General features: G+C 39.1%; 1 protein-coding gene across 8 annotated transcripts in view; it reads left to right on the plus strand.

Annotated features, from left to right (window-relative positions):
- Positions 1–27,296, plus strand: part of DGKH (diacylglycerol kinase eta) — a 136,428-nt gene that overhangs the window by 63,723 nt on the left and 45,409 nt on the right. For 4 of the 8 annotated variants that reach the window (XM_085536109.1, XM_085536108.1, XM_085536113.1 and 1 more), the window contains 4 exons: positions 9,191–9,301; positions 10,600–10,680; positions 25,908–26,012; positions 26,327–26,459. In XM_085536109.1, coding sequence (XP_085392235.1) covers positions 9,191–9,301; positions 10,600–10,680; positions 25,908–26,012; positions 26,327–26,459 — 430 coding nt within the window. The remainder of the gene's footprint in view (positions 1–9,190; positions 9,302–10,599; positions 10,681–25,907; positions 26,013–26,326; positions 26,460–27,296) is intronic. The other 4 variants (XM_085536112.1, XM_085536110.1, XM_032442083.2 and 1 more) reach the window with 1 other exon arrangement.

Genomic DNA, 27,296 nt, shown 5'->3' on the forward strand with positions numbered 1-27,296 from the left:
TCTTGTTGTGTATTACCTTGTCAGGGGCTGTCTGTGCTTTCTCCCCTGCAGGTTTCTCTTGCAAGTTTAAGACCTAGATTAACTAACAGGTATATAAATTAAACTGACTGCCCGTGAACAATAAAGGGGCTTAAGGATGCTGTGTCTGCACCTCATACATTGTGCTGACAGCACATATGTTCACTGTCCATTTACCATGTTAGCTAATGAAAGGAAGCGTAGGCCCAGTCCTTCGTATGTATTCTGCCACTTCTGAGAGTAGGGGAGCAGTGTTTTGATGTACGAGCGAAAGCCTTTGTGAGGGTTCAGCAATTCTGATCTGTAGTTTAGAGAGGAAAGCCTGGTGCATTTTTGATTTGTAATTAAAATACCCCATGCTTTTGCTGTATGCTCATATTATGTATGAAAAACCAATATGAGCCAGCAGTGTACCCAGGCGGCCAAGAAAGCCAATGGTAACCAATAATGAGAAGAAAAATACTTTAAGGAGAAGGAAGTCAATAGCAGAAAAACGCGATGAGGAAACATAAGAAGAAACCACATATATTTTAAAAACATTTTCCATGCTTTCCTCTTTTGTGTGAAAGGCCAGTGAAAAAAAAATAGGGCATACTCATTTCACATCCTGGAGGAGAGCAGAGCTTCTCATAGAGAAAGCTCTTGAAGAGGACTCTTCATTGAGAGGTTTCATACTGCATGGGCAGCATGCTAAGCCTGGTGCATGGCAAGACTTTCACAACCTACATTCTCAGAGGAAAACCATCTGCAATTATCTGTTTTTGTTTGGTTTAAAAATACACCTAGGTGTAAATTTATTAATTTGGACAGGAAAGCAAAGCAACCTTGTGACTCGTTTAATAACTGCATGTATGTAGGATTATCTCTTGTTGAAAACTTTGTGATTTGAACAAAAGATAATCAGGACATGCCATGCAAGTGTAATAGCAATCATCAAAGGGGTTGTTGTTTTCCCTGTTCTTTATCTCATGAGGTATTATGAAAAAGGAATTGCTTTTGAGCCAAGTGAGAAAATGGGGCCCCCAAATAAAATGATAGGTTACCTGTTTTTGCAAATCTGTACGTGGTCTGTCTTGACTTTGAGAAGAATAGGGACTAAAAGATCTTTATTGTGCCTCTGCCAGGCCTTTTATGAGTCTTATTTTGTTAGTGCATGTGCTGTTAAATTAAGATTTAAGAACATGTTTGAGGTTTTATTAAAGCTGAAATAGACTTTGCCTTTTTTAGCTTCCTTGAAAAGCAGCTTTTGCATAACGTTCTGCAAGCAAGCACAATGTGAAATGCATCCGTGCTCTTACCTTGAAAGCTCCAAGTCCTCTTACACAATGGATATGCAAAGTGACAAGTTTTCTAAAACTTATTTATCTGGAAGCACTTTCCTCAATAATAATTATAATAAGAACAGAATGAAAAAGCAAAACCGAAACGAACGCATGTATTGAAGTTGAAGTTTAATCTTGTTTTATTCTAGTGCACGCATTTCCATGTTTGTAGTTTCATTTGCTTTTATGCTAGGGCTATTTTCAATAGCGGTTTGAATTAAGTGGAAAAAATGACCACTGAGCTGTTAAAAACTGAAAAGGCAAAATCCATATTTAACTGCTTAACTCGTTGAAAGGAAAAAAAAGTGAGTGAGTGATTGCTGTTGATATATTTTAGCCACTATAGCTGTTAAATATCAAGCAGGGGGTGCTATGTGATTTTCTGATGCAAGGGTGTTTAGGAAAGATTCCCTTGTGTTTAGGCACGATTTGCCTTTGATAAGTCCGTACCAGTGATTCAAAGTCACCACCTACTCCTTTGTGTGCCCAGGAATATGTTTCAAGAGGACTCCCCCTGATTTTCTGTGTGCCTGAAGGAGGCATTGGGTTGTGTTTCACGACCCAAGGGTTCGACACAGAGTAAGAACATGAGCTTGTGTTCTGTGTTGGACAGATGAGTAAGGCTGTGCTGTACATAGCTCTGCAAAGTAGCGATCTGTCCCTTTCCAGAGATGTGTGCTTTTGGAGAAGCTGCCTTATTGTGTTTTCTGAATGAGAGAAAATAGCGCGTACATGAATGAGCCTCAGCATTGAGGGAATGTGGATTCACAAGTAATTACAGGCCCGTATTTCCCATTGGTAAACAGAAGGGAAGGGAGGATCCATTGTATGTTATTCTTCTGCTTTCCAGTCTCATGGGCTCAAGTGAGAGTTTCCTCCTTTGGTTGTAATATGAGAGTTCTGCTTCCACTGTGGCTTCTGCTAAGGGCTGCTGAGTAAATTATAATTTTACTGTAGGAAATGCTACAAAAAGCTAGAAGTGCTTCAGACCTTGTCCTTTACAAAGTGTTTTGTTGCTCTGGGGAATTCAGCAGTACTCCTGCACTAAATACACATCCAGTAGGTACACATGTGTTAGACGTGGCTGCAAAAATGCAAACAAGTGAATGTATCAACATAGCCTCTCTCTGACATGAAAGAAAATATTACTCCTTTCTGCATACTTAAAGTCAAGAAGCAACGAATAAGCAGCCTACCAGACTATACAGAGGATTGTCTTTGCCCAAACAATAAACTTCAGATCTATTTGGCACTTGTTCTGTGTTCCAATGCAGACTGTTCTTTATTTTCTTCCAAAATATACCAAACCATAAAATACTTACGCACTAAAAGAATAACTCTGCATTGTATAAAATATAGTAACTGAAACTGGGCGTTCTGATGCCAGTTTGAACTCCAGACATTGTCTAGACTGCTGGAGTTGTGTATAATTCTTGATTGGTCGAAATGGTGCAAGGATAACACAGTAACATTTGTAAAGAATTATAAATTAAACTTAGAAAAACAGAAAAGTAGAATGAAAGAGAGTGAGAATCTGTCTGTCTGTGGTAGTCCTACAACTTTCAGAGCACTCTACTGCATCAAGATGCTATTGAAACATTTCAGACGTAAGAAGGAGGCATACAGAAGGTGGAGCCTGGGGCAAGTGACCCAGGAGAAATTCCGTCATGTAGGGATGGGCTTAGGAAAGTCAATGCCTAAGCTGAATCTAGCAAGGGATTTGAAAGCTAACAAGAAGGTCTCCTTCAAGTATATCAGCAACAAAAGGAAGAACAGGGCATATGCATGTCTGCTGTGGGCTGAAGTGGGGGACCTGGTGATGAAGAGTCAGTGCCTTCTTCACCTTAGTCTTTATTGGTAAGAGAATTCTTTAGCAAACCCGAGTCCCTGAGAGCAATGGGAAAGTTAGGAGCAAGGAAGACCTCCCTTAAGTAGAGAAAGATCCATTTTGGTATAAATAGCATGGATATTCACTGGAGGTGATGTGTTACATATTTTTGGGTTGGTGGTACTGCAAAGCCATTCTCCATTTCAAAGATCGCAACTACTAAGGCCTGGGAGAAAGGAGAAAGTCATTTTCATGAAGAACAAGAAGGAGGATCTGGCCAGTTAGTCTTACCTTGGTCATTGGGAAGGTGATGGAGCAAATAATCCTGGAAATGATTTCCAAACATGTGAAGGGCCAAAGGGTGATTGGGAGTAATCAGCATGGATTTATGAAGGGGTAGTAATCCCTGAATAACCTGATAGTTCAGCAAAGGCAATTGCCAGGTTGTGCCCCTGAGGAGAAACAACCTTAGCAGGCTGATGATGAATCCTCAAATGCCCTTGCAGCAAAGAATGCCTGCAGCTTTCCCAGCTGTATTACAAAGACTTGCCAGCAGATGTAGGGTGGTGATCCTTACCCATGTATTGTACTGTGGTTGTTCAAGTGAGCCTCCCAGTCTACTTACTTAAAGATGGCTTTCTCAGTAATTGAGAGTGTATTACTTTATTTTCTCCCTAAGCCTCGAAAGATCTGCAGGTAAGCAAGAGATCCTTACTTCTGAGTTATTATGAAATTAAAGGTTTTGTTAACTGTTCTAGAAATAGATGGTTAAAATAGGACCATTAAAGAAAAAAGAAAAACAGCCCTAGAAAATGTAATCCAAAACATGATTAATGTGTATCCAGGATTTTATTTGCCATCCAGTAAAACAAAATTGAGGCCAATATAAACTTGAAATGTAGTGCAACTACTGAATTAGATTAAAGCATGTACTCTCAATATATCTGCAGCAATAGGAAACACTATAAAAATTCAGGAATGCTTGGATATTCATTTAATAAGCTTCTAGGTTTATAATGCTAAACTATGTAGAATATGTGAATTTGTTGGCTATACGTCTGTATAGACTTGAGTATTTATGCAATGACCGATCACTGTCTAAAATAACGGGTTGTTTAGAAGGAGTTTAAGAATGGAGGGAGTGGCAACTTTAGATTTTTCCTCTACTTGAAGAAAAGGATAAATGTAAGGATTCTGAGAACCTGCTCTTTGTGAACACGTTTATGTAATGCTGATATTTCCCAAAAATGTATGTTTACAGCTTTGTGACTTGGTGTGAATTGCTCCCCAGCTTTCCCTGCGGAGGCACAAGCTTTAACTTGTTCTTTGTAGGCTCTCCCCTACCAAATGGAGCTCGTAGGAAGTCTGACCTCATCACTGGAATTTGTTTAAACATTCTGCAAGGGGAAAAAAAAAATTAAAACTGCAATAAGTAAAACACGGAGGGTTTGTTATGACAGGTTTAACTTCTGAGTTGTTTGCAAGAAAGGATCACTTGAGGTTTGTAGCAACGTTTAATATATTTTTGTTATATGATGCTTCTGTGATTTCCTCAAGTGACTGATCAACTGCTATTTGCATACTGGCACTCGACAGAACTAGAGGAAGAGTTTTCTCTATGGAAATAAAGCATTTCCATAGAGAAATCCATTTCTAATGGTCTATTTTGGACATATTCTGCACTGACTTTACAGACTGGCCAGTGCGTTGATCGCTACTCCTATTTAGCTGAAACCAAGAGCAATATGTAAATAACCGTGGTGAAGAAGAAGATCTTGCCAGCTGAATGCTTTGACTGTTTGTTATGTTTGGTATTTTTCCTGTCTTTTCCTGTAAGAAATATACCATTTATATTCTTTTGTCTCAAAACCATTGAAACATAGCTGCTTTAAATCTTTCCCCCCAGAGCATGTGTGCTTAAAAAGGAATGCCTATTGAAGCTCCACGCAGTAGCTGTAAAATATGACTCTCTTAGCTCTGTTGTGAAATAAAACCCAGATCCTTAGATATTTGCCCCCAAGCCACGATCCTATGAATTGTTTAATCCTTCCTCAGAATATTATAGCTTTTTCATTCCCTGATTAATGAGTACAGAGGCTGAGATCAACAAGTTGTATAGGGATGGAAATTACGAGCTTAACACTTGCACAGCAGCTGAAGTTTGTTCTCTGATTTTCAGTCTGATATGTTTTATAACTAAGATATTTATTTATTTTAATTCTCAGTGTAGTTATTCATCCTGGCATGGCAATATCTTGTTAATTTTTGATACATTCTCCAACCACTATTTTTAAGACAGTTTGCTAATTCAACTTCATGTTGTTACCAATATATTTTTGCAGTGTCAGTTTATCCACAGTTTGATGCTGGTTCATGTTCTGTTGCAGTGAGAAATAGAGGAATCTGAAAGTCATATATATATATATTTAGTTTAACAGTAATGCAAAATCTGTGTCCTCAGCGTAGGTTGGAAGGGAACGTGGGGGAATAACAAGGTTGAGGAACTGCATGAGCTGCATAATTGCGTTCATTTGTATTACAGTTTCACTTAGGCTAGAATCCATTCACATAAAGGAACCCCAGAAATACGTTATATAAAATAACTTTGGAAGAACATCCTGTTTTGTTGTTAGACAAAAAATTGTGCTGCTTAATCACATACTGGTCTTGTGGAAGGGAGTGGGGGGGGGGAGTGTGACCAGCGCTCCTTTGAAGCTTTTGGAGATATGGTTTCTCAAAGGTATCCAGACATTCTGCTGGGAGAATTCATCTACAATGTTGGGTTGACCGTATGCAACTTGACACTTTGTGGTTTCTCAGTTACTAATTACATTTGCTTGATCAGTCATTACCATTCAGTTCTTGATGATGCTTATTAAGTCAAGATACTCTTGAAATTGAAGTAGTGTTTTGTAGTCAATACGATTATATTAGTTTTCAATTTCATTTTTACTTTGGTCGTTTTTATTTGTACATATTCACAACCATTACATAGTTCTTGGTTTGGTTCTAATTTTCGTGTGTCAGATTGCATGATAGGCAGTCCTCAATAAAAATGCAACCTTGAGCTGAGCAGCTGATTAAGTTTTTGTTCTCCGTAGATGAATTTTGTCTTTATTTTGACACAATTAATGAAATATGTGTCAGGATAAATGACAGTAATGGAAGCTGCTGTGCTGAGATTGTCAGGAAAACCAAAAGCCTAGAATAATCAAGTCGTAATTTAAATCAAAATTAAGAGTCTGATCATCAAATTTTGATAACAATGGAAGCCATTTTTTGATTTACTGAACACTTGGAATATTTTAAGGGGCTCTGAGTAAACTGGAGCTTGCAACATAACAACGGTTCTGTCAGCCTGCAGCCAAACCCAGGCAGATTGTGTGAGTGTACCAAATCCTCCATGATACTGAAAGGGAGAAGGATGGTTTTATTTCAGTACCTAACTTTGTGAGGTCCTATAAATGGGAAGCGTCACGCTTACTGTGGAACCATTCATATTAACTATGAGTCTTTGTTGTACCCATTAACCATTTGCCTTTGCATACCTCTGGAGGGATGTTATATACAACTGGGTTGTACAACTGGCCAGATGGGGAAGTTGGAGACTGGCAAGCAGAGATGAGCAGCGATTCTCTAAATGTGATAAATAGCATAGAACTGTGGGATATGCATCTTTTTGTTTCTTCTGAATTGCAGTAGGCAAGCAGTTAATGTAATTGGCAATGATTATTGCTTATGCTTCAGATTTAATGTCCAGCTGAGATTCATTAGGAGAAGGTCTCTCAGAACAGTGGGATCTTGTAGCACTGTTCTACCTGCAATTGCGAGAGAAAAGGTACTGAATGCTTTCTTCTGGTGTATGTATATCCTGGTGAATGCTTTGAAAAAACCTTACATGACCTAATTACATGATGTAATTAATGGGAACCCAAATTCAGTCCCCCGGGAGGTTCCATCTAATCTTAAATTCCTGTATGTGCTGAGACTTGTATGTAGATTCAGGAAAGCGTTATTAGCAGATTAACTGACGACTCAGTCAGAAGCTGGGGGTTTTCTGCACATTTTAAAGGCAAAATGAAGTTAATTAAAGATAATTGTCCAAAGTTTTACACTCAAATTTGGACTCTGCAGCTGTGGAATTGGCTATCTGACATACTTAGATCTCAGTCCAGAATACATATTTGTGGTAAAATGTAGACTTCAGATGTATGTTTCATGAAGTGCTTACATTCCTTGGGGAAATATTTATCAATCTAGTATTTTTGTAGCATTTTGGTACAAAAATACATTCTGCAGAGCCTTCACAGTTATTTGATGGCAGTGAGTTCATTTTAAGGAGCTGAATTGAAAATGTAGAAGCTCTTGGTTTTAATTTAGGGATAGAAGTATTCTAAGAGATGAACAGAAATAAGGAGAAATAGACATTTCTCCTTATTTTTTACACCTTTTCTAAGTGATAAAAAGCCATAAAAGAGTTGATACTATGATATCAACTCTTTTGAATATCATAAGGCCTGGTCAGAAAATTGCAGGCAGTCATGAAGTTGTGTGTGTCAAGCATGCTCTCCATTCCTTTTCAGTTGGGAATTGCTACTCTTTAGCTAGAGCAGAGTGGCTGAGGGGATGCCATGCTCTGAACCATTGACATGTAAAGTGAGATGCAGCAAAGGTTTCATCCACAGGATCTCATCTGAGAGGACAGCCTTTTAGAGAGCGTTAATTCTATTGCTTTGTGGTCATTGGGCTGTAATCGGACTTCATTGCATTAGGAATATCTAAATGAAGGGTGCTATGTTCATAGCAATGATGCCTCTCATTTAAAGGGAATGGTAGGAACATTTAAGTGCTTTCTGATTTTTCTCTACTTTTATTACTTGCATTGAATTTAAGGGCAATTTAGTATCTTTTAAAATGCGTGCAAACTTTAAATCAGGTGTGATTAAGCCTCGAAAAGTCTAGAATAACTTCAGATGATATTTATATCATGCTGTCTAGAAATTGTATTACAAGATTTGCATCGCTTTACTGCAATACAAATTGGAAATCTTATGCATTAGAGACCATTTTGGAATATAATATCCAAATGCACTTACATTTTCTCATACTCTTTGCAAGCTTGAAAGCTGAAGAAAATGGATTGCAGGATTCATGCAATTAGCTAGCTGTGTGGTGTCATTTTGTCTGATTAAGTGGAGAATTTATGTCATCGGGTTGATGAATCTCACACATGCTGGCTAAAGCTACGCAAGCATTTAAAATACACTAATTTGCACCCTCTGAATTCCAAGGAATGGGCTGTAAATGCGCAGGGTTCAGTTTGCAGTGGAATAGTTTGGATCAGCAGAACATTTATTGACTAAAGAGATCACAGCTCTCACACTTGCCATAACATAATGATTCCAATTATTGTTGGGCTGGGTGATGTTGGAGATCTTTTCCAGCCTTTGTCAATCTGTGATTCTGTAGTTGTATGCTGGTTGCATGCTGAAGACCTTAGTTCAGCAACGTACTTGGAGTCGTGCACAATTTGCATAATTCCTATGCTTGATTGAGACACTTTCAAGCACCTTGTTGCATTACGGCCTACGCGGTGATAATTTTTCTGCTCAATGTAATCAGACTCTGGCACTGAGAACTGACCTCACATAGGCTGGTTTTAGCATTTGTCTGCGTTGTGTCGCCACCAGTTGGCTCTTGCTTTAATATTTGTGGTTTCATAGCTGTTCAAACACTTGAATTGTGTTGTGGTAATCTTTACACCAGTTATATACCTCTTGATTGCCTGTTTTTCATGCAAGATTAGCATTTTGTCAGCATTGGCATTGTTGAAAAACAGCTGTGCCATTTGGTTGCCCAGAGAGTTGGTCTCAATTGAATGTGAATAGTTAGAAATCTATACCATACATGTAACATAACTAATAGAAAAAAAAACAAAAACCACACCCTAATAAGTTTGAGCTGTATGCTTAGCTGTTTAGATACATATTGACTTCATCTACTGTATTTTAATATTTTTCAGACAAGTATTAAAGAAGGATTACTACTGAAGCAAACCAGTTCTTTTCAGAGGTGGAAAAAGCGTTACTTCAAGCTTCGAGGTCGTACCCTTTACTATGCTAAGGATTCCAAGGTAATTCAATGGTATTAGCATCTAATGCCATGTACTTAATGCATACTTAATGCTGAAAAGACTCAGATTGCACCGTTCCATTTCAATGATCATTACTTTTCTGTATCATGTGGTGTTGCAGCAACTGTCTGGAGATGTAGGTGACATTCTTCAGATCTCCATCATTATCTCCATCCGACCCTCTTAACAATGTTCTATTGCTGAGGCTCTAAAACCTCTTTCTGACCCTTGGCTGCATAGTACAAACTTGTACAGCTGTGATGAATCGAAGAAGACATAGTCTCAACAGGGAGTCCAGCACTGAATTACCTGTGCTATTACACTTTTGTGCACTTGTTGCTACCCCAAGCAGTTTTTAAGTCTTAAAAACACTACAGATATGAGCTGTGAGAACGACAATGTTATCTGTGTCATAAAGATGAGACAAGGAGGAGTAGTGAGTAGGCAGTTGCACGAATACCCTGCAGCACTGACTCCCCAGACTTGCTAAGTCTCACCAAACAGTGGTTGCATGCTCGATCATACAGTAAGCAGTTATTTTATTTCTCCTTCCTATAGCATAAAAGAGAAAGAGTGAAATATGGCTAAGAAGGAGCAAGGTGATTCTGTTAGACTTTCTTATGCTTCGTGACCCATTGTGGCTCTTGAGCTCTGTTTTCCCACCTTACTGATACCATATCATAGATTCTCTTTCATGAATTGAGAATTTCATTGTATGACTGGTCAAATTTTATCTTACTGTATGTGAATCTTTCGCCTCTGATACCGCATTTAAGGTACACTGCAGATACCCTGAAGTTGTATCTATCTAGCTTTAAAGAAATATCATAGAATCACAGAGTTATTTAAATTGGAGGGGACCTTAAAGATACCTAGCTCCAACCTCCTACCATGGAAAGGGTGGCCACCCAGTATCTCAGGCTGTCCAGGGCCCCATCCAACCTGGCCTTCAAATGGCTCCTGGAATGGGGCATCCACAACGTCTCTTCAGGGCTGTTCTCAATGATTTCTTCTCGCAGTCTGCACTGATATTTAGAATTGTCTCAAACCTAAGTGCAGTATGTATTTTGGGAGCCAATGTTTTGCATTCTCTCAGTTAGCAAATAAGAAATGTCTTTGATGGTGAAGAAGGAAGTTCTATCACCTCACTAGTGTTTCCTGCTTTTACTTTCTTGTTTTTACTTTATTTTTATCTTCCAGTTAGAGTGGACATGAGGAAATGAAAGCAGGGAGTGTAAGCATGCTTCACATTGGACACAGGCTATATTTAATGTTTTTGTGTTCTTTTCCATTCACAGTCTCTAATATTTGATGAAGTTGACCTGTCTGATGCCAGCGTAGCTGAATCGAGCACAAAAAATGTCAACAACAGCTTCACGGTATGGAACCAGTATAATATTGGTCTTGAAAGCTGTAGGTAGAACATATTATGAAGAAAAACAGTAATCCTTTGAATGCCTTCTCACTGTCTTCTGTTTGGAAATGAAACTCCCCATATTTGGAAATGGCATATCTCATCAGCTATATTGGTAGTTTTGTAGATGATTTTTTTAAATGGAATTTGGAAGGTTAGATAACTACCTATTAGGTAACATTTACTTCAAAAGATGCTGACACAAGACATTAAAAATTTAGCAAGCTTTGATATTGGTACTTTTGGTTTTATCCTGTAGTTTGTCTTTGAAGTGGCATGCTAGATTGATTCAAATGTAATTACGTAATTGCTTTAATTTCCTATAACAATATTTTTGCTATTCTGTCATATGAAAGTCTATATTTTTTTAATTGCGGATCATATCCTTATTTTAACAATTTCTAAGTTATGTGAAAAACTGGCCTCACAACTGTGCCTTGAATCCGATAGTGGTATAAGGAATAAGGGTCTTGCAAGTTTACGAGTGTGTTTTCCAAGGAGGTTTTGCCATCTACTGTTTGATTACATGTCTGGAAGCATTGGACACACTTCCTATGCTGGAAAAGTAAATTTTTTGAACAAGAAAAAGCATTGGGGAAGACTGTGGGTCATGTTGTCCTTCTAAAGGTCACAAATCATCTCACTAACTGCAACAGTGTAATTTCTCTTATACTACATGTCCTTATTCTCTACAAAAATGCAGATTTTCTATTTTCCTGATGATTTCTGTCATCACAGATGGTCTGAGCTGTCAAGACTATAATTCAGGGTAGTCCAATGGAGGCCTCATCGAAGATTTGTCAGCTCTTCCCTGTGCTAGTACTTACCTGACAGTCACAGAAGCATTCAGAAAACTTCAACTTTATGTTCACATTGGCCTGAGCAGCCCAGAATGTTATAGAATCATAGAACTGTTTGAGTGGGAAGGAACCTTTAAAGGCCGTGTAGTCCAAGTCCCCTGCAATGAACAGGGACATCTACAGCTTGATCAGGTTGCTCAGAGCCCCATCCAGCCTGACCTGGAGTGTTTCCAGGGACATGGCATCCATCACCTCCCTGGGCAATGAGAGGACATTCTGAAATTCAGACAAAACTGTGTTATGTCAGTATAAGTTTCTTTGCTGACAATTAAAATACTAATTTAATTTTAATTAAAAAGCTTAATTTGCCTGGAGGTCTCCGATGGGGGGTGATGGTGCGATACTGGCTTGCCTTCCAGAAAGGTCCTTCTTGGTGCTGGGAAGTTTACAGCTGTCAGGCAGGCATCAGGAAAGCTTGAGAAATCAAGAGATGTGCAAAGATGATGAGTTGAGAATCCCAGTAACTATGACTGTAACTTGTTATTCGGGGAGACTCGGCATGTAGGACTCAGCAAGCCCTGATGTTCTAAACTTCCCTCACTGTCATTTCTTTAATGGTCTTTGGCACTGAGGTTACTGAATTGAGAAGTAAGACTTTCATCTTGGTGAAATTTTGACAGAGTCAGGTGTTATGATTTTTTTCCTTGCTATTTCTTAAAGCAAGTGTTTGTGTTTTAAGTTCACGTAGAGTCCTTTAAATCCATCCACTGTTCACCAAAGTTGTGCTTTGTAACTAGCTTCAAGGTTTCTGGGGAAAACAGCAGTGAAAAAGAAATCTTAGGGCCTACAGCTTTAATAGATTCAGAAACCAATTTATTTTCACATCCTGTGTAATTTGGAGCAAACAGGGCTTTCTCTAAGGAGTGCTAGAATTCATTTTGAAAAATTACTGGTGTGTTGAATTGAGGACTGAAGTGCCATCTGATTTGACTGTGAAAGATGGTAATAGTCATCATCTTGCTTAATCTTTTGGCTTCTTCCTTTGTGTTTGCTGAACTCGGTCTCCCAGCAACATGACTTGGTAAAGTAAGGTGCCTCTGGCCCTGCCTGCAATGGTTTTGAGGGGGAGGTGGTGGTAGCTTTCCTGCACTACTCCTTATAAATAAAAACGAACATTTTGTTCTTCTATCTTTAAAAGCATAAATCTATTAGCATTTGTGTGTGTGTGTGTGTGTGTGTGTGTGTGTGTGTGTTAAAAAAGTAAAAAAAAAAACAAACCTGAACTCTTGCCTTCTGTAGTTGATATATTCCTCCTTTTTCTTTGGCCTAGTAGCGTATATTTTTAACATAGACTTCATTAGATGGAATATGGTTGGACTAGGTGATCTTGAAGGTCATTTCCAACCTTGTGATTCTGTGATTCAATGATTAATATCCACCATAGGACATACAGTGGTATTTAAAGAAAAAACACAGTTATAAGAAATGTACTTTAAGCTCTTATTCCATGGCTTGTGGAAGCTACAGTTTTGCCTTCCTTTGCCCTTTCCAGTTTGTCTATTTGGGGACTGAAGTGAGCTTGTCAAGATTTTCCATGCTCTTTTTTGGATGAAACTCAAGTCCTAAAATTAGCCATTAAACACACGTTTAAGGTTGAGTTTGTTTGTGATGTGTGTGCTCATAAAATATTTTATGTAACTAAATATCAGTGTTTATACACCAGAATTACCTCTCCTGTCTTGCAACAAACAAATTGAGGCTAAGGGGAAAGTTAATGTAAATAAATAGATGCTAATGAAAATCAGGAGCTACTTAGAACAGCTTATCTTTTGCATTTACTTTTTCTTTATTACTTTTTTCTTTATTGCTTTTCAGTGAACAAGCTTGCATTAGACTAGCTTCTAATAGACTACAGGCATTTCGTATTTCTGTCTGCCCTCACACACAGAGGAAATGATGTCCTGTGGTTTCAGCAGGCTTTGAATCAGACCCTTAGGGCTGGATTCTTACATCCATCTTAGTCCATAGTAAGAGAGAAAACCAGTTGAAGGAGTTGATTCAACGAATCAAAGACTTATGTTTCCTTCTCCATCAGCAACATAGGAGTCTACTGGGGTTTCTGGTCTGCCTGTGCCTACAGCTTGGTGGGACTGATGTATGCTGATGTTTTCGAGTGCTCTGCTGAATGTTTTTTCCACTTTGCTTTGCTTCTGCCTCTATGGATTGTTTATCTTCTCTCTGAACATCCTGAGGAGCGTAGATGCACAGCATATTACCTCTTGGGGACACTATTAGGATGAATCAGTGTCCTCTATTATTGCATGAAAACAAATGGGGCAGTGACCAATTTTGCCCAGAGCTCTCATTCCTCACATGTTTTGGTTTGTAGGGATGGCAGATGAATTGCTAATATTTTAGTGCCTTTAGGAAAGTATCTTCATTGTTCACTAAACAAGACTGAGACTGAATGAGACTGAAGAATGGTCTCCAACACATAAGCATGGAGACTTAGGCAAGTGCAATTTCGTGGTATGCTTATATTCTAGTAGGTATAAGAAATTGGATTTTTTAAACTATATAATGATTCTTGAACAGGTTTATATGATTAATGAAATTCTTCAGGGAAAGAAAGGCAATTATGAAGCACCTGAGAATCACAGAATGACTTGGGTTGGAATAAGCCTTAAAGACCATCCAGTTGTAACCCACTGGCAGCCACCAGCTCAGACTGCTGAGGGCACCATCCAACCTGACCTTGAATGCCTCCAGAGATGGGGCAACCACAGGTTCTCTGAGCAGCCTATGCCAGTGCCTCACTGCTCTCTGAGCAAATAATTTCTTCCTAAATAGGTCTTGACAGGCTAATTTTTGGTCTAGGTATCTTTAAGAACTTTTAAAGAGCATCAGCAAGAAAAGAAATTTGTAGATGTTAACCATGCCTCCTTTCAATGGCTGAGCCACATTCATGGTTTAAATGCCCTTTGTAATTATAAATGCAGCTTAGTTTCATGTAAAATACACGGGCATTCTGTGGCTGCATCTGTATTGTTTAAGACATTTAATTATTCTCCTCTGTGATAAATATGATGGCAAACAATAATTTCAGGGTAAAATTTCTAGCTTTGAGGTAGTACATTGTACAGTGGCCTTCATGCATTTAAGTTAAGCAACTTCTAGTTTGTATAAGACTCTTACACAAAACAATGGATGCTCAATTTTTTACTTATGTTTTATTTCTTATATTCTGAACTGTGAAAATTCTGATGGGATTAAACCTTTATCAAATTGTATCTGGCAGTAACAGAGGAAATAATTTCTCTGTTTTTCTGGAAGGTGCCCTCTAGGAATATGGTAATTAATGTACCGGATAATACTTGAATTAGGGATTCAGCTTGCCATATCTTCAAACTGGGATTCAGTGATGGGTTTAGAGACCCTCAAATCTATGCGACAACAATAAGATTAACATCTGTTTAAAGAAGATTCCAATATTTGCTCAATTAAATAAAGACTCCACTGATAATTAACTAAATCTCTAGTAGCTGCGATAAGAGCTTTGTCATCCAGGCAACCGAAAATGTAGACTCCGACTTTCAGCTTTCTGAATCAAATCCATTGATTGAATATGCAGCTTCAGAGAATGGTCATTTTGAGGGGATGGAAGCTACAGTAGACAGATTGGCTGCCCTGGAAAACCTATTGCAGTTCTTAATAATCAGAAACTGTCTGGAAATGAAGATTTGTATTCCAGCCAATTACTTTGATTATGGTGATTCTGGGTATGCTTGCAGAAATGTCCAATATCTTATTTTTCTTTCTTTCTTTCTTTCTGCTGATTTATTTGTTTTAGTAATGCTGAAGACCATGTGGGAGTTTAATTTTCCATTCTGTGAAAAAATATTTCCTTAGGTAGAAACCTGGGCTTTAAGTATTCCCACCTAGTGCTAAGCAAAGCCAGTAGAAGCCCATAAACTCTTCTTTGTTGTATCCTTTTTGTTGCCTCCTTTGGACTTGCCCATTTTCTAAGATAAATAATCTTTATAAATATTCTTTTGTACTCTTACTCATTCTTGCTCTTCTGCCTCTTTTTCTGTAGTTGTTTTGTAAATAAAGTGCCAGTTTGACACTAAGGGTTTCAGGTGAATACAAGTCAAAAACATGTGAGGTTGATAATATTTTCTATGATGATTCTCCCTTGCATTCCTGTTGGATTGCACATTCTGCCTGTTTGCAGCAGCAGCCACATGTTATGTATTTTTTGCCCAGTGAGTACAACACCAAGGTCCCTTTTCCTGTTAATTTGATGCTCTCTGTAATTCAGATATACTTATTATTTTTCTGTATTACTCTTGGTTTTGTTTTGTTTTGTTTTGTTTTGTTTTGTTTTACGAAGTTCTTCTATGAACCAGTGGTATTGTGTTCTTTGTGTCTGTTGTAGTTTCCATGGAAATAAATAGAAGGCATTACTTTAAGAGCTATCTACATAGAATAGAGAGACCAAATAATCCATTGCAACAACTTCATTGGTTGAAGTTTATCTTGTTTTCCTCTAGAATTCTGATTACCCTATTATTTTTTATCTATATTTTTGATCCTTCATCTTGACCATAGGTGTAAAATTTAACAGTGTATAAATTGCGTGGAACCAGATATAAGTATAAAATAGTTCAACGCATCTCGTCGTCTTCCTGTACACTTGCTGGTTTCAATGGGAGATTGCCCAGTTGTGCTAGTTGATTCAGGACATTCAGCAGAATTTAAAGTTGAGTATTATAACAGGGGCTTGAAGGCATATTGCTTTTTAGCAGTTTATTTCACCGCTGCTTCATCTGTCAGCTCTGTGCCCATTGTCGTGATTAGCTGATTCTAATTGATTTTAGAAGATTAAATTTTAATATTATCTATGGGCTTTTAAAACGATGTGTTGCCAGACCTTTGCAATATGTTGAGTAGACGGTGTGAAAATTTCTTTGAGACTTGGACAGGTTTTGCTTCCTGTCTTATCACCCAGACTGGGTTCCAAATGAGGCTTTTTTTCAGGGATGGAAAGCTTCAGGGAATTCTTCAGGGAACAGGAGAAATGCTTAACTTTTCCTAAGCTGTATCAAGGGGAAATGAGAAGAGTGTTTTCCCAAAGGATTTTCAAACCTTTTCTTTACGTTTGGGCACTGTAGCCTTTGAATATCAGAGATAAACACAGAATCTCCAAGCTGGGCTAGGGCAATCCCAGGTGTTTATACGGACTGGGTGAAGAACCCCTTGAGAGCAGCCCAGTGGAGAAGGACTTGGGGGTCCTGGTGGATGATAAGCTGAACCTGAGCCAGCAGTGTGCACTTGCAGCCCAGAAGGCCACCTGTGTTCTGGGCTGCATTAAAAGAGGAATGGCCAGCAGAGAGAGGGAGGTGATTGTCCCCCTCTGCTCAGCTCTTGCGAGGCCCCATCTGGAGTACTGCGTCCAGTCCTGGGGTCTCCAGTACAAGAAAGACTTAGAGGTTTTGGAACATGTCCAGAGAAGGGCCACTAAGATGATGTAGTAGAACAGGTTGCCCAAGGAGGTTGTGGATGCCCCATCCCTGGAGGCATTCAAGGCCAGGCTGGATGTGGCTCTGGGCAGCCTGGTCTGGTCGTTGGTGACCCTGCACACAGCAGGGGGGTTGAAACTGGATGATCATTGTGGTCCTTTTCAGCCCAGGCCATTCTATGATGATATAATCATCCTTGTATTGTTTCTTTTCCTGTTTGGATAGTCTGACCCAAGTTTGATGTTTTTATTGGAAATCATTGCAAGTGATTAGCTCAAAGTTTAGGGCCATAGAATCATAGAATGGCTTGGGTTGGAGGCTTTATATATTTGTAAAGTGCAGAAGTGCTTATGGATGACAGTGGAGTTATGTCTTGGATGCTGTCTTTGTTGCTTACAAAATTCAATTTGCTGCAGTTCAGTCTCAATGAACATTAGATTGTTTCTTTGATCATAGCCTCAAGCCTCTTTCAGACAGACTTTACTTCAGTAATTTTTTTAGGCTTTTTCTTCTGTCCAGTGACTTAGAGGGTGTGTTGACCTTTTCTGGTCTTTCTGCTGCTTCTCTTTTCCTGATGTGTGCAGAGACATCTTTCAGTAGATCAGTTTGATTAAAATTCCATCAAACGTGACTTTGAACACTTCCAGTGATGGGATGTGCTGTCCTTCCATTTGACTTCCCTCATTTGCCATTGTCTGTTTGCTTCTCTTTGTGGATCTGGCTGGAGAGTTTCCATAGTAGTGAGATTTAGGGTAGCTGCTCTCAGTGCTTTTAAGATGTGAAGAAATGAAAGAATTCTGTATCACTGCCTTGTTCTTAGCTGGATGATTAACCTTTGAACTCTGTAGGGATACTCCAGAGTAGTAGTTTTCACATTAACCTTACTGAATGCAGTCTTGTATGAATACTCCCTAGAGTGCTTGAATCTCTATCGGTGTATCTCAACTCAGAACCCCAGCATGGCTGAGGTTGTCAGGGCCCTCTGGGTCCTGCTGCTCCAGCCCCTGCCCCAGCAGGGACACCCAGAGCAGGGTGCCCAGGGCCACGTCCAGGCGGCTCTGGGAGATCCCCAAGGAGGAGACCCCACAACCGCTGGGCAGCCTGTGCCAGTGCTCTTCCTAATGCCTGGCACCAGTGAAAAGAACCTGACTTTATCTTCATTGTATCCTCCCATGTCAGTTGCATAATCATTTAAAATAAATAGTAATGGTTTTGTAACAATTTCCTGGGTTTGGGCAGACTTGTGTTTCCTTTGAGTTCAAGTTCGGTTACAACATCTTAACAGCACACGCTGGGAGCTCAAACGCATTTGTATGTGCCTTTACTTAAAATGCTTTTGCTTAAGCTGAATCTTCCTCCCAGCAACACTGTGTTTTCAATGTTGCACTTGGTGTTATCAGAAGGAGAAGTGCAGGGTACAATTTCCAGACATGGATGGTACATGCAGGCATTCGCCATGCTCTGTTTGCAGTCTAGAGCAAGGTAGACAGAAGTCCTGGAGCAACATCCTTAAGTATCTCCTATCCGCTTGATGTCTCAGGAAGGGGCAATGTGGCTGGAAACAGTTCAGGTTCTTGTGTTGCTGGCCTCCCCAGAGTGACTCAGCCTTCAATGGTCAGCTAACTATTTGGATGGATTCAGCTTTTCCCCAGTTGTGAGCTATCTGCTGTTCCACACAGATACTGATTAGCCTCTAAATGACAGAAGGCTTTTTGATGCACCGAGCCTAAGCAATATTCAAACCACAGAAACAGAGGGAAAGTGCTTTTTATTCCATTTTGTTCAATTTTCTAGTCCATTTTTTTTTTTTTTCTATATTCAGGCAGCTCAGAAACAAAACAAATACTGATATAGCAAATTAATTATGCTGTGGAAAAAAAAAATAAATGGAGAGACAAAAGCAATTAGTGTGCAGTTGTAATGCACTTAGATTTTTTCCTCCATTTAGCATTTGCTCATTTTCTCCCACCCTCTGACAGTGACAAGAAGAGCTAATGAAGCCGAGAGCTCTTTGGGAAGCTTTGGGTGTGACTTTCAAGTTTGAAGCTCCTCATTTCTGAATGATGCACTGTCTCCCTTTCCCAAGAGTATCTGGAGACATTGAAGCTTTATGTTTCATTATGAAAAAGCAATAAAGCATTTCAGCTACGTGGCTGAAATCCATAGATAAATCACTTGGGATTGAGCTATTACGATAAAGCTGAACAATTTTCAGAAGAGAAAAAAACGGGATGATTAAAATGTGAACACTGTGGCCTGTGTTGTATATTTTGGTTCTGGCTATGTTTACCTGGAGGTTGTTTCCCACAGAAAAAGCAGAACTTTTTCTTAAGTCATTCAGGGAAGCACAAGTTACTTTTTCTTCCTGTAGTTTTCTAAGAGGTTTTTAGTACTATTATTATTATTATTGAAACACAACAAAATGACCAAATAAATGGAAGGTTTCTTTTATTTTTCTGAATAAATTTCCTGCTTCTCCTGAGCTAGGATCCTTAACTTCAAACAGCCGGATTATGTTTAGACAGGAATCTGTTATGAAAGAAGAAGAGGATAGCTGCTCTTCTGTTTTATGTAACTTGCACCTAATGCCATCGAATGCATAACACAGTGTTTTCCTTTAAGCACTGAAGCCATCCCACCTGCTGTTGTGTAATGAGCTTGTGAAGCAGGCACTATGAGTGTAGCATGCTAAGTGAGATACAACACAAAGCTTTACATGAGAATCTTAAAGAAATGCGCAGACTTTGGACAATGTGGAGTGGTTCCCAATCTACATTTACAAAACATTTGCCTTTATTGTACTTCAGCATTGATTTAATGTAAATTTCTAACTCTTCAGTCCAAATTCACAAGTCTTTCCTACACCGGGTCTTGTAACTGACCTGCTGTAATGTGTGGTTCCCCATCAGTCCATTTCTTTGGTTTGTCACAGTCAGCCTTCTGGTGCATTGGCCACTACTCTCAGTTTTATGTCATCTGCAGACTTGCTAAGGGTATGCTATGCCCCATCATCTAGGTCATTAAGATATTAAACAGTACTGCACCCTGCATTGACCCCCTGTGGTGCACTGCTTGTTATTGGCCTCCAGCTAAACTTTGCATCACAGATGCAGCCATTCGTGCTGTTTACAGTCCACTAAACTGTGTGTTTATCCAGCCCATACTTACAGTTGTAACTTCATCAACTTCCATATGAGGAGCTTATCATGTGTAGTTATCATTGTGATTGCAGACAAGCTCTGGTAGATTGATATGCATCAATGACCGCAGCAGCCTACCCTAATGCCTATGACAGAGATGCATTCATTCATCCTAGAAGGCCCATGTGAAAGTGATGTGGTCCTCATTTCCATGAGAACAGGGAAATCATAGACTCATTGAATCACAGAATCATAGAATGTCCTGGGTTGAAAGGGATCTCTAAGATCATCTAGTATCAACCCCCCTGCTATGTGCAGGGTCGCTAGCCACCAGACCAGGCTGCCCAGAGCCACATCCAGCCTGGCCTTGAATGCCTCCAGGGATGGGGCATCTACAACCTCCTTGGGCAACCTGTTCCAGTGTGTCACCACCCTCTGTGTGAAAAGCTTTCTCCTAAATATCAAACCTAAACCTCCCCTATCTCAGTTTAAAACCCTTCCCCCTTGTCCTATCGCTATCCACCCTTGTAAACAGTCATCCCCCCCTCCTGTTTCTGTGTTCCCTTCAAGTATTGGAAGGCCACAATGATGTCTACTCAGAGCCTTCTCCAAGCTAAGCAAGCCTGGTTCCCTCCACCTTTCCTCATAGGAGAAACTGAGGGGCAGACAGAGATCAGGAAAGAACCATTGCCCTGACATGGTGGTATTTCCCAGAACTCACTCCCCAACACTTTGTAGGACAGAGAAATGACAAAGCATCTATTCTCTTATGTTCATGCCCCATTAGGTGCTGTCCCTGAGTGGAAAGGTGTGGGTGTGCTCTCTTGTTAAATTGCCTTCTCTTTGTTGGTTCCAGAAATATATTTTTAATATATCTGTTCGAAGAAGAGGAAAACTATTCTCCCACCTGCTTCTTGTTCTAAGTGATGTTTCTACATTACTAAGCCAATTCAAGACCTGTTATACAAAGTGCTATTAGTCTAATGCTTGATAATAGTTCAGAGCAGCACAAGGTGCTCTAATGCAAATATCATGTTGCAGGAAGTAGGGTACTTTGCCGTTGCTGATGAGATGCGAACCATTATTTTCTTGATTAGAAAATGTAATGTGTTCGTTTTCTTTGAATTGGTGTTTTGGCTTGAGTTTTGATAGCAGATTACAGTATTGTTCAGCACTTGTGAAATACCAGCTTTTCCAAATAATTAAAAGTGAATTTGTGATTCTAGGGACATTCACACATGCACAAGTAAAACCTAACCTAAATCTCCCCTGTCTCAGTTTAAAATCATTCCTCCTTGTCCTGTCATATCCACCCTCATAAACAGTCGCTCCCCAGATATAAGCCCATGGATTTGAAGTCATACAGAGTGTTACTGGTAAAGTTAGCCCTCTTGAGAGCAAATTGTTATTTCAGATCTGCTGTGCATGTAATGGTAACTTTATCTCTTTCTGAGTGTTAAGCTTTTTCCTAATAAGTGCTGTTTGAAATAAAAGTTGCAGTAGTGGGGCAGAACTTGATTTTGTCATTACCATCAAAACAGTTTCTAGATGATGTATGAATATGCATACTCTTTTAGAAGCTAAATTGTCTTAGCTTCAGTATGTCAGAAAATCCAAATGTATGGCAAGTCTTATATGGTTACAGTCTGAGAAATGTCCTCTTCATCTGTCCTTTATTTCCAGTGAAAAAGCCCCTTATTTTTCTGAACAGAACAGTGATGTTGTGACAACAGTGGGCCATTTTTCTTTCTATACAGACATTCTTTATTCCTTCTGATTCTTCAGGATTTGTTTTGTTTCCTTTTGGCTTTTCAGACAGTACATCCTCTCTTTTTCCTATACCTTCTGCATTAAACATCTACTTTATTCCCACTACCTCAATTTCATTACTTCCCAATATACTGAAGAATCTGGCTTTGGTAATTTTCTCTCCCCAAACCAGCAATGACTTCTTCCTGGCTATCTGACAAGGGTGAAAATTTTCAAAGCAACTTAATCTTCTAAATTAAATCTGCTTATTCTAAAGCCCATTGTCTGTCTTTCTTCATTCTTCTTGATTCGTTTGCTGCTTTGTCAGCAAGTGAACCATTAGCACTTGAATTCCCCCAAGATTTAAGAATCATTTTACTATTTTGTTCCTTTACCGATCTTCCAGTGGTTTCTGTGGTGCTTCCTTTGCCATTGTATTATACAATTAATTCTTTTCTCCAGTAATATAAAATATAATATACATATAATATTAAAAATAATAAATGAATAATCATACATAATAATATTTGGGGTAATGAACATTAATCATGAAAAAAATTGTATATGTAATAGAAGAATGATACAGAGAACAGGCGTGTGAATGTGGCTGCATGAAATAAGGTGAGATTACCAAGTTTACATGGTCACAAATTAACTTTGTAGATGATTACGACCATTTTAATTTTGATTATGCCTGCATCCTACTGAGGTTAGTTTATCATAGTGTTCCACAAGCCTTTATGAGAAAGCACTTCTTTTGTATAAATGCATATAAGATGGCCTAGGAAATCATTCTCAGTTTAGGACAAGCAAGATACTGAGTCATTGGAAAGTTCATTAAACTACTGAGTCAGAGTAATATAACAGCAGTAGCAGTTGTTCATGGGACTTTAAGAAGCAGGACATATTCAGTGGTTTTTCCTGCATAACTTTGTAAAGTTTAGAAATTTTTGGACTTTATGGACTTCCTAAGATGGAGGAATGGAGATATTGTGTTTTACAGTACATGACACATCTATTCTTGATGAAATTGTCAGATTTTTAGACATTTAAACCTTTAGTCTCCTACACTGCCTTTGGAAATACTTTTTCAAGTCTTAACGACGAGTTACAAAAAAAACCCAACCACCACCACTTTTTGTTTGACAGTCATTTCCTTGGTTCCTCAAGTTGTTATATTACGTAAATTATGAGAACTGCTCTGAAAGTAATGCTTCCTATTTTATTGTTGGCCCATGACAACAGAGGTGGATGTTGGTGGTACGGCAGTAGAAGCCAAACCTTCCCACCAGTATCTTGTTCCATTCTGTTGCTGTGTGACAGATGGCAGCAGAGGGGCAGTCTGACAGAATGGTATCTGATATGGAAGTGCGTATGAAGCAAAGTGTATAAATGAGTATATAAATTAATTTTTTGGATCTTGAAGTACTCTGAGTGGATACTTAATAAGAACTTGGGATACAGGAATTTCTGCTGTTGGTTTGCATTAGTTAGTGAGGTTTGGTGCCATAATTTGGTTGCCAGGACATTTGTGTGCCCACCAAACTCCTTTCTTCTGCAGCTGCTGTTGTCCTCTGTCATATTTACCAGCTCTGTGCTGATGCACATTGGTTTACCAAAGGGCATCTTGGTAGGGGTAGGGAGGGACAGGGAAGTGATTGTGCCTCTCTCCCTCTTGAGGCTCCATTTGGAGTACACTGTTCAGGTCTGGGGCCCCAGTACGAGAAAGACAGGGAGCTGTTGGAGAGGGTCCAGGAACAGGCTTCCCAGAGAGGCTGTGGATGCCCCATCCCTGGAGGTGTTCAAGGCCAGGTTGAATGGGCCTCTGGGCAGCCTGGTCTAGTATTAAATGTGGAGGTTGTCGGCCCTGCCTGCACCAGGGAGGTTGGAGCCTGGTGATCCTTGAGGTCTCTTCCAACCTAGGCCATTGTATGATTCTGTGATTCTCTGATCTGAACTGGCAGTAGATAATTCTGAGTGAGAAGCTGAACTGAGGTCTTGATTTTGGGAGAAGAAATTGAGAGAATACCCAGGGGGTTTCCACAATAGATACTGTTAAAAGACATGAGCAGTATAAATAGATGATACTTGAAAATATAAAGATTTTTAGTAATCTTCAGCAACAAATTCAGTTACTGTTGCTTAATGGTGTTCTACAACATCTGGTTACAGGGCTGAAGTAGGAATGAGCACAGATTTGAAGTGCAGCATTTTGGGTGGGCTTTGTCCTTGTTTAATCTGTATATAATGTCAAACTAGATAATAAGAAATAATCTGGTGGCAGAATTTGCACAAATAAGATTTCTGAGTCTGCTGAAACCTGGAAATTCCTGAAGAATGCTGATTGTTGTTGGAGCCAGGGTTATATTATGATTTAATAGCTTTTCTGGGCTTCATTTGATGACCTGGCCTAGAAAAACATTTTGAAGTAATAAAGCGTCTGTTTGGCTCCAAACTAATGAGAGAAGCATTGCTCTTTGCATTAACTGTTCTTTAGGAAGAGTCACAGATAGCTACTATTAAACCTTATTAAAAAGCTTAAGCAAGACTGAAGGAAATAGAAAACAGAGAAACTGTTCCCTTCCATTTGAAGTGTATACGTTTAAAAAAAAAAAAAAAAAAGAAAAAAAAAAAGAGGAGAAGAAAGCAAACCCAAAGGGTTTTGCCTCTCTTCCATGTGACTTGCAGCTTGCTGCACTTCAGTTGCATTGCCTCTGAGATACGTTAAGTGCATCTCAGTTTAATGAAGGAGCGGGTAGGACAAATCAAGGCTAGAGACTATTTGCAGCAGAGACTGGGTAAGTAAATGCAGATGTAGGTGAGTGCTTGCTGATGTTGTGCCAATGTTATTATCCATAGCCTGTAGCAATTCAAGCAATGCTCAGGGATGGCATTTTTTGGTGGTCCTTTCTTTGTTTTATTTAAGTAATTTGCAAGTGTGGTTTGTAGGTGCTACGCAGTGGATTTAGGTGTGAGTGATAGAGATTACACTTAATTTTTTCAGACTTCCTGCAGAAACAAAACAAAACAAAACAAAAAGCCGACTATTAATAACTTCCCTCTAATTTCACGTACCTGTTTTGTTTTAAATTCTTTGCTGTGAAAGGAACTGCTTCGTCTGCTTTTGTGCATTGCTCAAAATAATTTCAGTGGGAGTTAGCTGATGATAGTTTCTGATGCCTTGCTGGTATTTTAATTATTTTCCTACTGGTGAGGGAAAGGGAGAAACAGCTTCTGCTCTGAATAAACCTCCTAGATAGAGCATTTTCAGAATTCTAGTATCTAAAGCCAGACCACTGCAATCTCCTCAGCATCAACTTGCTCCAGGAATTCATTCGACTGCTCCAGTAGGATTGTAGGATTTTGATTTCAGATGTTTGTTCTCTGTGTCTCTATATGAAGATTTGTATGTGTTCCTAGACTTTATATTTAAAAGTTCTGGTTTAACTGTTTGTATGCATAAAACTGAGTAAGTTTATTGTCAATATACAATGTAGGGAAATACAGTGAAATTATTGTTGTTGTTTTAACGCTTCTGGGCTTTTGGTTTTTAAGTATGTATTTATGTATTTGGATTCTTGTAATCTGAATGGACCTTGCAGTTTCTGTAACTCTGTTATGAACTAGGATTGCAATTTTTATCAATTACTGATTTCTAGAACAGTTCTTTTAGTGGTTTCGGTGCCTTCTGTTTGAGTACTTAAGCCTCGGTGCACAAAGAGCTGAGAAGGAGGCACGATCAATAGGCATTGTGAAAGCTTATATTGAAGCCTGATTAGAGTCTTAGGAGCTGCAGAAGGAAAAGCAAACTCTTTCATGGTTGGTAGTGTAGTAACAAACATATTACTGTTAAGTGCTGAATGTCTTGTGGTCTAGGGCGTATCTTCCTTTTGCATCATCTCGTGGAAAATATTGCATTGGGTACTATATTCTGTCATGAGTTTTGCCGTCTAGAATCAACAGAATGCAAATCTTTTTCAGATAATCACTCCGTTCAGGAGGCTGATATTGTGTGCTGAGAACAGAAAAGAAATGGAGGACTGGATAAGCTCTCTGAAGTCTGTACAGTCCCGGGAACACTATGAGGTAAGTTGAGCTCCCTGTTGGTTCTACCTGCTCCAGCTGAACAGATCAAGCAACAGGACACAGAAATAGAGTAGCTGACTGTTATTAGTATGAAAAGTCTAATAGTGTCAGGATAAAGCTTCAATTAAGAGCTTGCTACTGGATTCTTGTGATAGTTTCCTTTAGAAGTCTGGAGGTAGAGCGAGCTAAGTATCCTTGTGAAAATATTTGTTGCTAACATCGCACTCTCCCCTGTAATGTGGAACAGTAGGTAATTTCAGTCACCGTAGCTGTGTTCTGTACTTGCAAATTTGTCTTAACTTCTCCTTTACTAGACGGCACAGTTTAATGTGGAACATTTCTCAGGGATGCATAACTGGTACGCCTGCTCCCATGCCCGACCCACCTTCTGCAACGTGTGCAGAGAGAGCCTCTCTGGAGTCACTTCTCATGGCCTGTCCTGCGAAGGTAAAATGAATGCTTTCTTCCCTCCATTTACAATGCTGTGTACACATATAAATTACCAACAGCTTAAGACAAATAGTGATTCTGAAAATAATGAGTAAGCAAAAAGCCATATGGGAGAGATCTATTCACTAGTGTGGCTTTCTCTTGGGGATACCAGCTACTAATGATATGGCTCACCCTCTTTGTGCTCCAGGTGCCTTTTTCTAACTCATTTCAATAAAATATTTCCTTCTGCTGCAGCTACCAGTTTGGAATGTGCTTGCCTGGGTGGATGGTTTGCAAGGAAAGATAGAATTTATTTGATTTGCACTTGAAAAACACAGATGTGTAACAAAATAGTCTTGCTGGTGTGCAGAATCAGCATTCCTCAGGAAAGAAAAAAAGAAGTCATAACGGTACTTTCTACCCCACGTCTATAAAAATGATTAACGCTTTTTGTTCTGCACTGAGGAGGGATTTATTGCTTTAAAAGTTCTGTCATGCAGTGAGGGGGGAAGGGCTGTAAATGTCTTTGCAGTTTCTGGTTAAACAAATCCAGTAGAAACAAAAAGGAGGTGTGACTAAAACTTCGGAATTAAGCTCTGGAGAAATGATCTTTTGCAAACAAGTATTTGTCATAAACCTGCAACAGCTTATGTATTTCCTGCTGCGAGTAGTCTTAAAGAGCTGTGGCAAGTCTGTCAGTGTTAAAATACAGCAGAAAATAAAGTGTAATTGTGACCTTATGATGTGTATGAAGTGTAGAGACAAGTTTTAGTGTCAGTTTCTTGCTATATGTGAAATACTTAATCACAAATAGCTAACTATCCAGAAAGGAGTAACGGTTATCACTGCATT

This window comes from Coturnix japonica, chromosome 1, assembly GCF_054131305.1.
Source record: "Coturnix japonica strain WE chromosome 1, WE-NBRP24, whole genome shotgun sequence".
In the NCBI taxonomy this organism is placed as follows: Eukaryota; Metazoa; Chordata; class Aves; order Galliformes; family Phasianidae; genus Coturnix; species Coturnix japonica.